The 17,902-nt window shown below is 44.7% G+C and overlaps 1 protein-coding gene across 1 annotated transcript; it reads left to right on the plus strand.

The window, feature by feature from the left end:
- Nucleotides 1–514: 514 nt before the first annotated feature.
- On the plus strand, nt 515–17,583 carry LOC111832721 (72 kDa type IV collagenase). The gene is made up of 13 exons (XM_023790382.2): nt 515–930; nt 1,356–1,582; nt 3,504–3,652; nt 4,603–4,731; nt 5,261–5,434; nt 8,966–9,139; nt 10,398–10,571; nt 10,838–10,993; nt 11,072–11,198; nt 14,233–14,369; nt 15,262–15,421; nt 15,750–15,859; nt 16,637–17,583. Exons 1-13 carry the CDS (start codon nt 775–777, stop codon nt 16,738–16,740), a joined length of 1,977 nt encoding a protein of 658 aa, XP_023646150.1. The 5' UTR covers nt 515–774; the 3' UTR covers nt 16,741–17,583.
- The last annotated feature ends 319 nt before the right edge of the window (nt 17,584–17,902 follow it).

Below are 17,902 nucleotides of genomic sequence, written 5' to 3' on the forward strand. Positions count from 1 at the left end.
TAATGAACGAGGAAGATGGAAGATGGCATGGTGATTAAATATGAAAGTTATTGGCTTCAACTTTTTAAGGTAAAATATGCATCAGATTTGAATGGGACCGTTTTTCATCTGTTATAACAAACTGGAACTTATAGAAAATTTATTTTGTAAATAAATGTCAATAAAATTGGTATTCAGAATTAACCAAATAATAAAGGTATTTACGTGTTCCTGTATCCACAATAAAATCGTTTTGTGTAGAAATATTGTGTGCGATTCCAGGAGCTCAAAGAATTGCGCTTTATGAAAAAACCTTATTAGAAAATTACCTTTTTGGGGAAAACCTAAAAGCGTCTTTTTTAAAAAGTATTTAAGTTGTCCAACACCAAATAATTTACCAATTGTCTATTAGTAAGTTTACCTATTTCTGTTTTAATGGTAAAGCCACATCTAAACTAATTCTAAAAGGCTCCCCCTCTTTTAAAGACTCACCGGACAATTGCTGCCACATAGCAGAGTAAAAAAGAAGAAGACTGCTTTTCCCCCTCTGCAGAGAACAGAGTAAACACTGCCTCTCGTCTCCTATTTCATTGCCGCAGATTTTCTCGGAGCGCTGAGACTGCGCAGTGCAAAGCGGAGCGGAAAAAGCGCAGAGCTAGCAGACGGTTCCCATCGCAGACGCGGCATGTGCGGATAAGGATCAGCCAAGGCGAGGGGAGCAGAGACACGGCTGGCTGAGCACTGCGACGGAGCTAGACGCAGCGATCGCCTCTGCTACTCTCATCGCATCCCAGGATGGAGACCTTAGTCTCCTTCGTTTCCAGGCACTTTCTCTTGAAGGCCTTTTTCCTGCAGTTTATTGTTCTACATCTAAGCTCAGCTGCACCGTCGCCGATAATAAAGTTTCCCGGGGATGACACCGTCCCAAAGTCAGACAAAGAAGTTGCGCTGGTACGTATTTTTACTATATAAAGTTTTACTATGAAGTTTCTGCGTTTAATTGCAGAAAGTTTATAATCTGTCGTTGAAAACCCGTGGATTTATAGTGTATTGATAAAAAAAAAACTAGTAGCGCTGTAGAGAATGTTACATCAGATATTGAAGTCGGATACTGTAAAGATAACATTTTACAGAAATGAAGAATCGGTTTGTTACTTGCATATGAAATACTGTATACTTTGACATTTTCATGAACTTACAGATACGACGACAGGGTAGAATATAGTTTTTTAAATAATATAGGCCTAGATCTGGAATTCTGGTTTCCGAAGGATGGTAGCGGCTAAACTAGTTGGAGTTTATGAAGTGCTGTTTGTGACGTCGGAACGCAGCACGGAATGTACGCAGCTCTAAGATTTGTTTGTTTCTCTTTAAAGCATTATCTCAACAAGTTCTATGGATGTCCACAAGACAGGTGCAACCTTATGGTGCTCAAAGACACGCTGAAGCAAATGCAGAAATTCTTCTCCCTGCCAGAAACTGGAGAGATTGATAAGAAAACTCTGGAGATCATGAAGAAACCCCGCTGTGGGGTACCCGACGTGGCCAATTACAATTTTTTTCCCTCAAAGCCCAAGTGGGGAAATAACGAACTAACCTACAGGTAGATGCTGAGAGCTGCCAATCGAGTTTTGACGTAAAGTCATCTGGTGTTACTTGAAGGCTTTTGTAAGGCTTTTGCAACAAGTGATTGATATCTCTGACACATTTGTCCATGAAAATGCTACTTGTACTTAGCAAATTGTGTTGAGCAGGGGTGGACGGGAAGGCGGAACATTCATGAGAATGCAAGCACTAATGTTTTGCAAATTATATGGTCTTGTGATATGCTAATTTTATATTTTTCATTTTTATGTATACAGTCTCATTATGGTAGAACTCATAACACGAAAAATATGTGGTACAATACTTAAAACAATTTTGAAATGTAATAGTTTGTATTGTTTTGTAGTTAAACTATGGTGTTGAAGTGTGTTTGTGGAATTTGCTAATTACTGCAGTGCATGATGGGTATGATATTTGGAGGATACTTAAATTTCATCATTAGCAACTGGCGCAGGCAGGCCATAGGCGTGAATTTGGAAGGGGATCCGTTTTTGTCTCAGGCCACTGTGTACGATTGTTTCGCCACTGGTGTTGAGTGTAGGGCAGAGCGGTCTTGGTGGTTGTGGCGGGTTTTGTGCAAAAGCACTGCGATGGGTGCTAATGATTTTAAACTTTCAGGATGTGAGGCTTTGCTCCGCAGAACTCACCTTGCCAGGCCCATTGATCCACACACATTGTAGTTAGAAGTACATGAGAGAGAGGAATCAGAGGGCTGGTGAGGGCAGGGTGGGACGCATTCATTCCCACAGCATTCCCACAGAAACCATTTCCTGAGCAGTTTCCCAGACTGGTCCACGGCCCAGCAAGACCTCCCTCTGCTGCTTGGCGCCCACACTTCATCCCTTTCCAAGTGGAATGTGCTTCGCAGTCTCCTCGTTTGCTAATCTGCTCTTCTCTTAAAGACGAAAATGGCTCCTTCTGGGTCCAGGCCGTCTGTTCTTTGCCTGTATCGCCGCTTCTTTCAGTCTTGTGGGATCAAAAGGCTCGTCCTCTGTAGACTGGGAGGCATCCAGCGAGTTCTGATGGTTTGCCACGCGCAGTCAGTTAGCGAATAGAGCCATGCAGAGTAAAGAGCGGTCTGGAGAAGTATGTGGTAGGTGGCAAAGGCAGAGCTTAAAAACAGACAAGCCCAAAAACCTGAAAATGAGCTAACATAGTTGAGATCCCAGAAACATACTGTTTATATCACTGTATACAGGTCATAAGTGCATGATTGTGCATTTACATATAATCGAAATGTTTGCAAAGGTTTAATAATAATAATAATAATAATAATAATAATAATAATCGATACTTTATTGATCCCCGTGGGGAAATTGTCTTTACGCCTCCCTCAACTTGCTCTTTTTGTAGAGTAAGTTGTCCGCGAAGTGCAGGAAATTTGGTGACGCTTTACATTAACTGCACCTTCATAATGCCTTTGTGATGTGTTCATTAAACATTCAGTGCACCTTCATAATGCATTCATAGAACATTCAGAAGCAGCATGTAAGTATTCCTTAATAGTTTTAATGTACATTAATAATAAATATTATGTGATTATAATGTTTGTTATTATTATATAATGTTTATAATAATTATGAATTTGTATTCCAACTGTTAAAGTATGTTACGATGTTAAGATATGCTTGTGGGAGGCTTATGAATGTTATATGAATGCATTATGAAGGTGTGGGTAATGTAGAGCTTTACAGAAAATGCTGAATGCAGGAAAGTAACCCTAAAACACAAAGGTAAATATCAGCTGTGATCAGCACTGAGGAGGTCGGCTCTGTTGTACCAGAGTAAAGTGCCTAATTTGTATGTTGATCTTGACATGAATGTTAGACGTACAGCACTTAAGGTTTCTGACTGAAAAGGCAGCTTTCCGTGTTTCCCAACGTCCTGCCTGCTGAACCGTGGGCTGTTCTCCCCGACAGGATACTAGGGCACACCCCCGATCTGGACGAGGAGATCATCGATGATGCATTCTTCCGGGCCTTCAAAGTCTGGAGTGACTTCACACCCCTTACGTTCACCCGCCTCATGGACGGAGAGGCCGACATCATGATCAATTTTGGACGCAATGGTAGGACATCCCCATCTGCAGTTACTGCTTCACGTGGTGCCACATAATTATAATGCGATTAGCAGGTTCGTAATAAGGACTGGAAGAAGCATATATGAAAATGGGGTATTAAGATATGGGATACTATCTAGAACAGTGTATTTCAACCTTTTTTGAGCCACGGGGCATTTTTTCTATTGAAAAAATCCCACGACACAATACCAACCAAAAATGTTACAAAATGACACTCTGTAGCCTAGTAATGAGAAAATAGTCTCTCAATTTATTTATACTCACTCAGTGTGAAACCTGAGCCTGATTGGATGAACACAAAGCTGATATCCTGGCAGGAACTGAAGACAGATACAGACGAAGCTCTACCTCAACAGCTCTCAGTCTCTCTGTTTTTAGTTTCTATATGAGTCAGGATTGAAAAGCTCAGCTCACACAGATATGTCCTGGAAAATGGGAGTAATGTTGAAATAGCTTTGTTTGTTTAGTATTCTATTACAGCACAGACATGGCATATTATTTGCAAATAATAATTCATTTTCAAAAAAGTTTTTTAGACCAATTAAGTGAAATTGGATAATTTCCCACGGTGCACCTTACAGTGTGCTGCGAGACAGTGGTTGAAAATCACTGATCTAGAATATATCCATCCATCCATCCATCCATCTTTCAGCTGCTAATCCTGGTCACGGTTGTGGGTTTCTAGAATATAATTTGTGTATATTTGTATACGCGGTCATCTTCAAAAAGCGTATTCAGGGCATGGTTGTGGGATCTGTATTTTTTTTCCCTCCAAAAAACAGCCAGTTCTATCAGTGCTGTTGTCACCAGTTTCAGAGGTTAGATTTCGAGGTCAGGATGGACAGGCAGCCGGGGATGGTTCAGGATAACGCCATCTGGGGGGGTTTCGGACCTCACGTGTTTGCAGCAGAGCTGACTGTGGCACTGCCATGTCTCAGAGCACGGCGATGGGTACCCCTTCGATGGGAAGGATGGGCTCCTGGCACACGCCTTTGCTCCAGGCCAGGGTATTGGAGGTGACTCCCATTTCGACGATGATGAGCAGTGGACGCTTGGAGAGGGACAGGGTGAGTACAAAATCGTTTTCTGATATGAATGGAAGCTTTTAATAATAATCGACACCTCATTGATCCCCGTGGGGAAATTCTCTTTACATCTTCATCAACTTGCTCTCTGTAGGTGGCCTTGAAGGGCAGCCAACCATAGCAGTGCCCAGAGAGCTGGGAGTTAAGGGCCTTTACTCAAGGGCCTGCACATGTGTCGGGCTTGAACCGACGACCTTCTGATCACAGGCATAGAGGCTTAGCCCACTGAGCCTCACCCTGCCTCCAGTGACATGCAATACAATAACTTGAATCATACCCCTGTCTAATATGGATAAGGAATAAGTGGTTGTTGATAACCTTACCTGGAATGAGGACGTTCATCCACGCAGGGATATGACCTGGGCTGCATGTGGTTGCTTTTTAATTTAGCAGATAATTTACTATGGAATAGGAAAGAGGCAGATCTTTAATGTAAGCACTGTCTTTCTCTGTTTTTCATCCTCTCTGGATCCATTTCTCTCTGTCCCCCTGTCTCGCCCTCCTTTCCTAGTGGTGAAGGTTAAGTTCGGGAACGCAGAGGGCGAGTTGTGTAAGTTCCCGTTCCTCTTCATGGGTAAGGAGTACACAAGCTGTACCTCACAGGGGCGTGACGACGGATTCCTCTGGTGCTCCACAACCTACGACTTCGAGAAAGATGGGAAGTACGGCTTCTGTCCACATGAACGTGAGTCTGCCGGCTTCCAAAAGAGGTCACTATATTAAAAAAACAACAACAGCTGAGAAAAAAAACTAATTTCAACATTAGTATCCTGCAGTTACTGTGGATGAGTATGGTCACCTGAGGCACTCTGACAGAATGTTCCAGATTTCCCAGACAGTCTGGTCAGGAATGCTGATCATACCTAAACTGCTCTTAAAGTATAAATCTTCAAGATAATTAAAGCTCAGCCCCATCCTGATGTAAACCAACTCAAAAGAGGTTTCCTTCTAAGTAGCAATATTTTTGCAATTCACAGAAATTTAAGACTTAAATTCCACGCTTGGGGAAATATCAGCACAGCTGGAAAAAAAATATATTACAGCACGATGACGATGCCAAAATAGCGATTCGGAACTTAAGTTTGTTATCTGACGTAAAACCAAGAATGTGTCTGGGCTCTGTGTGGGATGTTCTGTGGTCCAGTTTGGAGAGAAAAGAAGAGAAGCATCAGCTGTTCTCTGAAGCAGCGGGGGGGGCGATTAAGGACCTACACTGAGACACCCACCGTGTACAACATTAGGGTTACAGGCAGCCCCCAGCATTTCCGTTCCCTAAGTCTGTCTTTAAGTTAAATTTGTAGGTAAGTCGGAAACATTATAGTACAGCACAAAATAATAATAATACAGAAATAACAAAGGCAGCTACATACAGTACTGTACTCTCCCTCCAGCTGACGTATCACTAAAGCCGTGCAATGTTTTCACAAGTGCTTATTTTCTGTTCACTAGCTCAGAACGCAGCAGTGGCTCAGTTTAGTAGCACTATCAACTCAGACTTTTGGGTATGAGGACTTAATCACCGTTCCGTGTCTGTGTGCGACGTTCTTGTTGAGTTTCTCCTGGGTGCGTCTGGTTTCCCATAGTCTCGCAACAGGTGGGTTAGGTGAACTGGTGTCTTTAAATGACATGTTGTGTTTATGAATGTGTGCCCGGCGAAGGGCATCTCATGCAGGCTGCATCGTCCCTCGTACCCGGTTCATCCTGGGATAGCTTCCAGGCTTATCACAGACCCTTCATTGACTCTGAAGCCTTTGTCTAAACAGATTTACATTTTACTTCAGAAATCTATGATCACGCTGCATGGATCAGGGGCTCAGCAGCCGTTCTCCCTTGAGGAATAAACCTGAAGTGTTTTTGGTTGTGTGCCGTGTTCATTTTAAGCAAAATTAGTGAATAAGGTTAGTGAAAGTCTGAAGATGCACAGAGTGAGCTTAGTGATGGAGGATGTGATGTGCATACTCGCACAGAAAGGGTTAAACCCCGGTTGGCAGAAGAGGTGAGCTATCATCTCCCTTCTGGCGAGGGGCTGGATCCCCTTTTCCAAGCCGTTTTCAATGTGTTCCACTGTCAGCAGATTGTAAGGCAATTATCGCATGTCTCAGCATAGGCAGACGGGCCCCGCCAAGCCAGTCCGTGTGGGCAGAGTATGATCATCAGCTGGAGACGACGCAGTGGTGTAAAAATGCCACCGGGCATCACGTGTCACGTGAGCATCAGCAGAACCTGTGCTCCCCTTAGTAACACTTCATTAAGGACCAGACAGAGGTCCACACACACTGAGTCCTAGTGTGCTTCTGCAACACAGCTGGAGCTAAAAGCAGTTCTGGGTGCTAAAATATGCTAAAATAATCATTTAACACTTCAGCTAAAGTGTATATATTTAACTAATATATGTGTCCATGACAGTGTTCTGCAAATATAGGAATCAAGAAACCTGTCTATTAAAACCCATTAGTTTAAGGTAAAGAGAAACAGGAATTTTCTGTAAAATAATTAAAATATTTTTATGTTAATGTGAGTGCATATCTATATGTTATTAAAAGTATCTCTTGAGTAGCTTTAGCATTTATGTTGTTTTTTGTACATATATCATAACAGTAGTATCAGAATCTATGAAACGCAGTGTCTTCTCTATTGTAATGTTATGGATGGGATTTGGGGTTTTCCAGTATTGTTAAACTATTCAGTTAACGGTAGCATTTGTAGTGTTTTTGCTGCTTGTGGGAGGTGAACGTTTGCTGATTGCACCTCTTTATCTCCATGTGGTCACTGCTTTACAGCTCCCTCCTCACTGCTGGTTTTCGTAATAGCGATTAAAAGTAGTGGTGAACGGGAAAACAAAGTCCAGCTGCTTTACGTAAACGTGAAAAGTGCCGGGGAATTACGGAAAGCGTGAATCACCCTCACCACAGCTTGTGAGGTCCGACGCCGAAGACAGACAAACAACATCTTATCACCTCTGCAGGAACAGCTGCGAAAAGCCCTCCCTAGAAATTTCCTTGTAAACAATCGTGTTTTTTTTAGCTCTACGTGATTATCAGTCGGTTTTTTAGCTCGTGGTTAAATGGGTTGCATCACTTTAAGAATTTCATTCCCAAGTGGAACAAAGTTGAAGAAGATGGCAGAAACAAAGGAGCGGGTAGCTAACTGCTGAGACAGGCCGGCCACAGGGGGCGCTGCTGAGCTTCGTCACAGGGCGTTCCACGGCTGGTGACTAATTAAGCCCCTTTCAGGCCCCTGGCCTCCGCTCAAGTGAGGCCATGAGGAGAGACAGGCAAAGCAGGAAGAGGAGCTTCTGGCTGGGCTTGCTATCAGACAGAAACCCTATTAGGCACGACATGAACCAAGCACCCTGCCTTAATATTTTTCTTTGGTTCCTATCTACCTTGCTTTAGCAGCTACAGAAGGTCACTTTTAGGCCACCACCATCAGTGTGGTCACCACAATCCTGATTATGGCATATCTAGACCAGTAATAATATCTAAACCATCACTTAGATTGTATGTAGCTGGATATTTCACTGGTATAATAATCAAGTGTTTACAATTGCTTGCAACATGCTTTAGTATATGTATGTGTTTCAAGTTTCATTTGTCGCATTCACAGTTATCCTCGGTTCCATTAAAATGAGATTGTTATCAGAGGGTATTGAATGCCACCTTCTTGGGAACAGCTTGACAGTGCCAGGCAGGACCCACTTTTGCCCGTAGAGCTACTTGAAGGGTTGAGAAGAGTCGTGTTTTTGCAGATGTCTTTCTGAACGCCGCTGTACACTGTCGGGTGTGAAAACCCCAGGATGGTCCAGCGTCAGCCGCCTTAAAATCACTTCGATGAGGCACCTTAGCCATTCTGATACTTAGGAAAACAGTAACCGACCATCTTGACCCAGTCTGTGTAGCTGGATGTGCTCAGTTGAAACCACGCGATTCACTGTTTACAGGAGCAGGCTGCTCGCGTTAGCATATAGGTGTACGTAACAAACTGGCCACAGAGTGTATATCACGTTACTCATTGCTTATGATTGCTGTTATATAAACTATACTATTTGTAGAGTCTTGTGCAAGGCTTTAGCAGCACACAGCACCTGGAGCACAGTCACGTTACGGTTAGCAATCATGGCGCTTTAACCGCTAATGTTAGCTTGACTGCTACAACCGCTAACATTAGCTTCACTGCCGTTGCCAGTGTGGGTCACTCTGTCACGCTGTGTTTACAGTGCTCTTCACCCTGGGCGGCAACGGCGACGGGGCCCCCTGCAAGTTCCCCTTCACCTTCCAGGGGGAGAAGTACCACAGCTGCACCACCGAGGGTCGTGGGGACGGGTACCGCTGGTGCGGCACCACCGAGGACTACGACCGCGACAAGAGCTACGGCTTCTGCCCTGAGACCGGTGTGTTTGCGTGGCCCACTAACCAGACCCTGAGACTGTCCTGTGCATAATAACCATGGGCACCTTCCAATGACATCATTGGAACTGACATCATTACACATTTGTGGGTGGGAGGCAGTAGATGGTGCTTAGAGAATGGGACGCCACTATTTGCAGTATTTTCTGTACGGTAAAGTCAATAAAAAGAACAAATTGTAAACCTAAGCCTTAGACAACAGCTACGGGTATATGAATCAGTTAAAGCCCACATGTGTGACCTCTGCAGCAGCAAATGTGCATAAACCACTATGCTGTTAGAGTCCTCTGTGGCTTTTTCTGAAAGAATGTTCTGTTTGTAAAGACTTTATGCTGGGAGGCTGTAAAGGTTTGACTGGGTTATTTTCCATTGTTTCATGCAGTTTGGAGCATGGGGGTGGGGTGGAGATAGAGGGGGAGGGACCACAGCTGACATCAGGTTTTTCATTGGTTGGATGTGCCATCTCGTAGGGTGGAGACATGCAAATTTTTCAGGAGGATAATCTGGCCCCGCCCCCCTCACCCCCATCACTTGAGATCCAGCCCACCTTTGGGCCGGAAAACTGTACCTCCACTTCAAATAGAAAAGTTGCGACAAGGGAGGGAAATTCCTTCCTTTGAAAGCTGTGTTTGCTTTGTGCCTCGTTCTGAAGGAATTTGATGCAGTGCTCAGAGACTCACTGCAAAGCAAGCGAGTCAGCTGTAAAGACACAAAACTCAGTTGTTCTCACTGCTTGCACTCATTTTGATCCCGGTACCCACCCCTACTCCGTTCCTCTTACACCCCTTAGATCTCCGATGCAGCATTTTTATTGTAACTGCACTATTACCCCTATCCCTACCAAAGACCCCCGGCAGTTTATCTTGTCGGTCTTTTTCTTTCTCGGGGGGGGGAACCTCCACTGTGGGACAGAGACCCTTCCGGTGTTTTAATACATGCAGAAACAAAACAACGAAAGAGAGCAGAAAGACCCCCTTTGGATCAGGTTTTTTTATCGCAGGAAGTAACTGCAGTGTGGCATCCAGACAGCCCAGAGAGGCTCACGACCCCAGAAATAAACATAGCTGATCCCACTGCGCTGTTTCCTCACATTAAGGCTCAGATCAGTGGACAGAGCGACCTGGCCTAAGTAATGCATTCAGAGCATTTTGATGACACGTCTCTGAATGAGCAAATAACATCCCTGTGGAATGCCAGCCAGCCAGCCAGCCACTGACCTGCCATGTTCTTTTCTTTTCTCAGCCTTGTCGACGATGGGGGGAAATGCAGAAGGTGCCCCCTGTGTCTTCCCCTTCACCTTCTTGGGCAACAACTATGATGCGTGCACCACCTCTGGCCGTAACGACGGGAAGATGTGGTGCGCGACTTCCAAGAGTTACGACGACGACCGCAAATGGGGCTTCTGCCCTGATCAGGGTATGAAGCCCCTGCCGAAGGTGTTCAGACCTGAGATCTAGCCCAAGGGAGTTCCACCTGGGATTTGACATATTGCTGTTCCTCCTCCTGTTCAGGCTTATCTCAGGTGCATAGCTGAAGTAATAATGATCAAACTACTGCAAGAAAGTGTAGGAGGACACATTTTGCAGAACTGCTGCATGATTGATTACTTGGACTAACCGATAGTGTTTTTAACAATGTGCAGACAATTGCTCATAGAATGTGCGTGTGTGTCCTTCCCCCAGGGTACAGCCTCTTCCTGGTGGCGGCCCATGAGTTTGGCCACGCCCTCGGCTTGGAGCACTCCCAGGACCCCGGAGCCTTGATGGCTCCCATCTACACCTACATGAAGAACTTCAGACTGTCCAACGACGACATCCGGGGCATCCAGGAGCTATATGGTAGGACAGGGTGACTCAGCAGGGACTGCAAGAGCTTAGCGTTTCCCCAATGACAACGTGATCCTCTCCCCTTCTCAGGAGCACCCACCGGCAAACCCCTGCCCCCCACCCAGGGCCCTGTCACTCCCATGAATCTTTGTGACGAGGACATTGTGTTTGACGCAGTGGCTCAGATCAGAGGAGAGACGTTCTTCTTTAAGGACAGGTAAAACTAATGGTTTCCTTTTACCTTTAATGAAAGACATCGTTTGGATACTGATGCAGAGACTTTCATGAATACACTTCTAATTAAGTAACGTGGATTTATTTCGCTCACATGTTATGTAGATTTCAACTGCCGTGGAAGACAAATGTGCTTGAGACCTGAAATACAAACCGTCGTACCTCAGGCTAAGAGAATTTAAAATACTACAGGCAGATATTCACTTTATCAGTGGTTACTGGCTTAAGGTTTGCTTTGGTGGAACAGGGAACACTCTGCCATTTCAGAACCCAACACAAACATCTGCATCAGTGAAGTCGCGTGACCCAGGAGATCAAACTGTTCCTGCCGCTGAGCCTTATTCTTATCCGCCTTATTTTGTGTTTTATTTGGCGGCTTCATGCTGTTTCCCCCGATATCTCAGACATCTGGCCCTTTGCTCGTAAGGTTTTATAGAAGCCAGAAGCCACTTCTGCTGTGACCGGCTGCTTTGACCTTTCGATGAGCGCATTTCGGCTGTTATTTTGGTGTGGCTGTGCACTATTCCGTTAGGTAATGACAAAGGGCTGCGTTCTTAATAAACACCAACCAAAAACGAGAAGTGCTGACTCTACTTGGCTCCTTATCTCCTGCAGTATGATGTGCGTAGGAGGGCTCTGGACTCGCCAGGTGGACCTGCTTCGCTTTTCTCACGTTCTGGGAAGAGGTGTTACGTAAAAAGGCAGCTGCTCCTCACAGGCGCTCGCTCGTGCAGAAGCACGAGAATCACATGCTAAAATGCTGTTAGCATTTAGGGGCTTTTTGGTTTGGCTTCCAAGGCGAATGACTCCCCCTCTGACAGTAATAAAACGAACACTCCCTGGGTCTGGCCTAGAGGCCTGTGAGTCCAGGCTTAGCTTCTACTTGTTGAAATAAGATTTATTTTCATTCAGAGCAAGCTGAGTGTGCCAGTGCGCTCTGTTCTCCACCCGTGGCTTCGGATTACGAATGTGGGACTTTGTGGCCTGTTATATACAGGGATTGACATAACTGGTACGCAAGTACACATTCACCTTTAAAAGCAATACGTGTGGCAATCGATTGTTGTAACAGCATGAATGCATACGTATTTTATGTGCATTTGCACCGATGTGACAAGAAATTATTGTGCATTTTAACCTTTATATGCTAATTTGCGGTATAGAGGTTAAAATGCTGCCTGGTAGTTTCATCAATAATTTCAATGTTCATAAAATTAGAATATGAATGGTACTGATCAGTGCTGGGTTGATTGAAAGATGCTTTTCTCTAGGGTTGCAAAAATTCAGTGAATCTTCCCATTAATTTCCATTTATTCCCGTTAATTCCCATGGAGAGTTTCCAAATTGGGATATTTTCAAAATTCCCCATCTTAACTTCCCATGGAATGGAAAGTTTCTGGAAATTTTCTGCCCCTTTGCAACCCTTATGTATATAGCTTATTGTCTTATATTAGTGTATGTTTTGAGGGTAGAAAGCCTCTTTGACCACTTATGAACCTGATAGCCCAGCCAGTATGATCTCCCACTTAATCTTTTGGTTTTACCAGATGGAGGAACGTGTCGATTTAGGCTTCAGGACTCATCCTGTCACGTCTCAGTTTTTAAGGTATTTCTGTGGAACTTCACAAAGCAGCCCTTTTATGGCTCCATATTCCGAATGGACAGCAGCATAACAGTAGTGGCACACTGCCACGTTCATAAACTGGTGGGACTGTAGCATTGCAGTTCTTTTGCTTGGAAAAGTGGGAAGACGCCTCAGGAAGAGTGCTGATAAAAACATCACCGTATGAAATTCTTTCCCCAGCCGACTGTTTTCCGATATTGAGTTTCGGATGACTTTAGCATTCAGTTATTTACAGCGGGCTAAAGCAGATGGTTTAGGGATTGGGCACCAGGTTCCCTGGAGAGAGAGTGAGACGGAGGCATGAGTCGATATGTAGATGTGAGGAAAGAGAGTGAAGTGGCAGTAGCTGGCTCACCCTATACTTAATTGAGTCTAGGAGGAACCTTCGCTGGCCACTCTGCAGAATGACTTTGTAAAGGTGAAGACCTGCCCGGTGTGGCTGGGGTTAACTAAAGGAGGCCGAATTCATTGTGTTCTTTCCATCCCTGACAGTCAGTTTTTCACTCCTCAGTGCTAGCAGCTTGTTGTGTCTCTGCACACGGCGTTTCCTTGCTGTGTGTTATGGCTGGTGGCCGTTTAGCAAATGCCGTCATGCACCTTTCTTGTGTCCGTCACGTTTCACCCTCTCAAGTTTTGAGATGGTTGGGGGCAGTCGGTTCAAGCTCAGCCCCCCACCAGCCGACTTTCCCCTGGGGGATGATTGGTTATCCGGTCTCCTAGGTAATCGTGAATGTGCTCTGAGCTGGCATGGTACACCAGGAGACGGGGGTTAGGATCCACAGCATCCTCCCAAGGAGAGAGCATCTCTCTGGAACGAGAATTAGAATTCATTCCAAAAATAAGTGATTAGTTCCCAATTTCTCCTCAAGAATCACACATGAAGCTCACACTCAACTGTTCATTAGGCCGCTTGCAGCTTTCTAACACCCTAGACATCCATTCCAAAGTGTGACTCCCTTTGCTTATAAATGGAAATAGTACATTGTACTCCGACAGCTTCAAGACCAGGTCCAGTGAAAACTTCACAAGGTTTTGATATTTCTGTAACTAGTTTCACTCTGAAGCAGCAACTTCTTAATATTCACATGTTAGCGTTGCACTTCTCTTTATTAATTAGATGTTCACGTGGTTTTATGCTCAGTTTTATCTCAGAAGTATTCTGGCTCCGTAAAATAGGTCACAGGGAAGAACAGGACGTCTGTATTGTTTCCTAACCGAATTTCGGGCAGGCTCTGGCACGGGCCTCTGGCATCCCAGCCGCGGCCATAACAAGGAACAGATGTTCCGATGAATCAGGCCATTGTGGGCCCCCACTGACATTTCCCTGTAATTCCTCTCTCTCTCTCTCTCTCTCTCTCTCTCTCTTTCTTTCTTCTTTACTCTGTCCCTGCAGATTCATATTCCGGTCGTCCAACTCCAAGGCCAAGCCCAGCGGTCCGATGCTGACAGCCACCTTCTGGGGCGAGCTGCCGGACAAGATTGACGCCGCATACGAGAACCCGCTGGAGGAAAAGTCTGTGTTTTTCTCAGGTACGCCGCCCATTGTATCTGGTCACCTGACCATGCTGGATTAAATGTTATGCCCTGGACCAATCAAGAGGTCTCTCGGCGAGGGCTCTGCTTTGTCACCATGTGGTGGGTGGCACCTTCTGCCCTCGTGACTCCTGGGTTGTGGGTACAATTGCTGCACCAGAGTAGTTTTTCTGTGGGAATTTCATGTTGACCCTGTGTTTGCGTGGGTTTATGTCTGTGAACGTGCAGCTTCCGCTCACAGTGGTTGAGGTGAATTAGTGTCTATGAATTGCTCTTTGTGTTAAGAACTGGCCCTTCTGTTCCTGCCTCATGCCCTGTGATTCCTGGGATACTCACCACCACACAGCTGTGATGGAAAAAGAACGGACAGATGTCAGATAAATTCATAAAAAACTCTTGTACTAATGATGGGAAGATTTAACTTCATATTATTTCAGTTTCTTTTGATGGTCATCACACCCATTTAGCCAAACCACAACACAGCCAAAAGTAAAACAAAAAGTTAATTCCTCAGCACATATTTGCTCTTAAAAATTATTAATGTCTGGTAATAAATTATTAGGATTATCCTCAATTGAAGTTCAAGTTTCTCCTCCATTTATGAGCCTCATAAACCCAGTGACATAATGGATCTTTCTAGATAAATTACTCCCTTAACTCCATGCTCCAATACACGTTGTCATGACAGTGGCAGTGAGGGCGATTATGTATGTTTTTGGTTTTTTTTTCCTTTTACGTTCATATTGTTGACAAAAGCATGGGTGGACAAGTAATCAATAATAATAAATAAAAGTCCTCAGTCACTTAGAGTCCTTCAGTGATCAGAATCCCCCATGGTGTTTGAATGGTCCATCTCAACATGTCCCCTCTGGTTGACTCATGTTTTCAGGGAACAAAGTTTGGATCTACACCGCCAGCACCCTGGAGCCAGGGTACCCCAAGGGGCTGCCATCGCTGGGCTTGCCTGACACCCTGCAGCGTGTCGACGCGGCCTTTTCCTTCGGGAAGAGCAAGAAGACCTACATATTTTCTGGCGACAAGTTCTGGAGGTATAGCTTTCATCGTGGAGCCCAAACGCTAGGGCTCCACGAACCTTAGTGATTTCTTCTCTAAATTTCTCTGAGGACTGAATTTTATTATTAATATCACAACCTTGCCATTAGAGTGACTCTTTGTCTATTCTGAATGGACGTCCCAGAAAGCATAATGCATAATCTAGATTCTGATTCTTTTTACGAGTCCTGAGATATGACTCCTGAACAGGAGTGTACAAGCTAAAATGAACACCTTCCCCTTCTGCTCTTTTGTGCGATGCTGATTGGTGATTTAAAGCATTGAATGAAAACATGCTGAGAAACTCCTCCCAACTGCAACCAGGTATAACGAAGCGAAGAATAAGATGGACCCTGGGTTCCCCAAGCTTATCGCGGACGCCTGGAACGGCATCCCGGACAACTTGGATGCCGCTTTCAGCCTGAATGGAAATGGTAAGACGAGACACTTAGCAGGAGCCCCTGATGCAAGACTGCGACTGTCTGCCCCAAGGCCTTTTGCGGACATGCATTTTTTGCGGCCAGGCAGCCAGCCAGGTCTGGGCCCTCATCGCCAACAACAACAATGGCCTACGGCGGCCATGGCTGAGCTAAACTGGGCCACAAAAAAGAGAAGTGCTGTCACTGTAAAAAGAGTCTTGCAGAGGTTTCTGGATCAAGAATGCAATATGCTGCATCTTGTTTATGAGTGAACAGGCTATGGAAACTGGGGCATCCTCTTTAAACTATTGGGATTAAACAAAAGAACAGAGTACGGCCTTTGTGCACTCTGGGCTGATTCACCTATTACCAGGGGCCCCTGGCTGTAAATGGGCGTAGTCCTGTCAGCCACTTGCCAATGGGAGGCCTGCTGATGTGGCCCACACTCTAGCCACGCCCACCTACTGTACAGTATGTGCATACGCAGCATGCAGTGATGGAAAACAGCATTTAATGCTGAGCCCCCTCCAGTGCCTCCCCACAAACACCCCTGGGCCTAGGCGTTAATTAGGCAGTCTGCAGCTAGTTTGGCAGGGACAGTACCACTGTGTTTTTGAGCCAGGGGGGTTCATTTGGGGAGTTATACCCCTCCCAGGTCAAAATGGTAGGATCCTCTCTCTTCTCTATTTCAGCAGAGCAGAAGGGTCATTTTTACATTTTAGGGGTGTTTTTCCTGTACTTCCTGTACTGATGCTGCTAAGATTCTCACCTTCTGCTTTTTCATTTTTCTAGGGTACAGTTACTTCTTCAAAGACTCCTACTATCTGAGGCTGGACGACTCCACCCTGAAGATCGTTAAGGTTGGGGACATAAAAGCAGACTGGCTCGGTTGCTGAGCAACAGCATGGGCCCTGGCTCTGGCCCCTCTGCCCCCTTGTGGCCCTCCCAGGGGGCCCGGCCCCTCCCCAGCATATCTGAGGTCACCACAAACGGCTGAAGCAGAACACCAGCAACACTTGCACCCACATACTGGACTAATCTCGCCACAGTCGAGCATCGTCTGAGCCTCGCTTATCCAAGGGCCCGGTTTAGACCTTAAACTCAACTCTGGCCTGTGGAGCACGACGTATAAACGGAAAAACTGTCCCTTGTTTAATAACAAATTTTTATCTGTAATCTTAAAAAAAGATAAACTTCAGGTGTACAGAAGGTCTAGGCTAAAACTGATTTTAAAAACTGATAAAAAAATAATAAAAAGAAGAAATTCTGTACTCTGTAGTATCACTACTCTTTCTGTTGTGGTTGTTCCTTACTGGGCAGGATGGTAAACCCTGACTGCACAGGGCCCCAACTTCCTTGGCCGGGTTATGCTGTAAAATAGTCCTTTATCTGTCAGATTCACTGGGATGGATTTCATCCCAGTACTCCTGTACTTTTTTTTATAAATCTGTCCAGAAGAAAAGTTTGGACCATATAACTGTCGAAACAGCTCTTTTGTATCTGTCTCTCGCGTTTCACTAACAATACAGACGGTGTCACGGCACTGGTTGCCTGATGGTTGTGTGTAGTGTGCTGCATGGTGGGAACATATCATGAAAGTATTGTTGAATAATCTTTGTATTGTTTCATTATTGTTTGGTTGTTTTTTGTGTATTTGAAAATAACTAGGTCTTGCTCTGTTGCACTTTGGCAATATACATTGTTTGAAAAAAAAAAAGAAATAAAAAACAAAAATCAAACCACGTTTATGAAATTCAACGTCATTCAGGCTGCATGAGCAACATTCAAACACTTTTCCAGAACAGTGATTATTTCTGCAGTATCCTAAGAAACAGTATCTTTTCTTTGAATGCATGCATTTTCACTAATATAGACATTTCGTTGTGTGATTTCACGTCTTCACGTTATTGTCATTTGGAGAAATCTTTAGCTTCTACTATTTTATTCTGTCCTAGGCGGGGAGTATCTCTAATAAACTTTTTGAAACTTTATTTAGAGAAACTCAGCTGGTGAAATTGTTCATAGCAAATGCTGACATCTAGTGACAATAGTGAGTAT

The sequence above is a fragment of the Paramormyrops kingsleyae genome, chromosome 11 (genome assembly GCF_048594095.1).
Source record: "Paramormyrops kingsleyae isolate MSU_618 chromosome 11, PKINGS_0.4, whole genome shotgun sequence".
Taxonomy (NCBI): domain Eukaryota; kingdom Metazoa; phylum Chordata; class Actinopteri; order Osteoglossiformes; family Mormyridae; genus Paramormyrops; species Paramormyrops kingsleyae.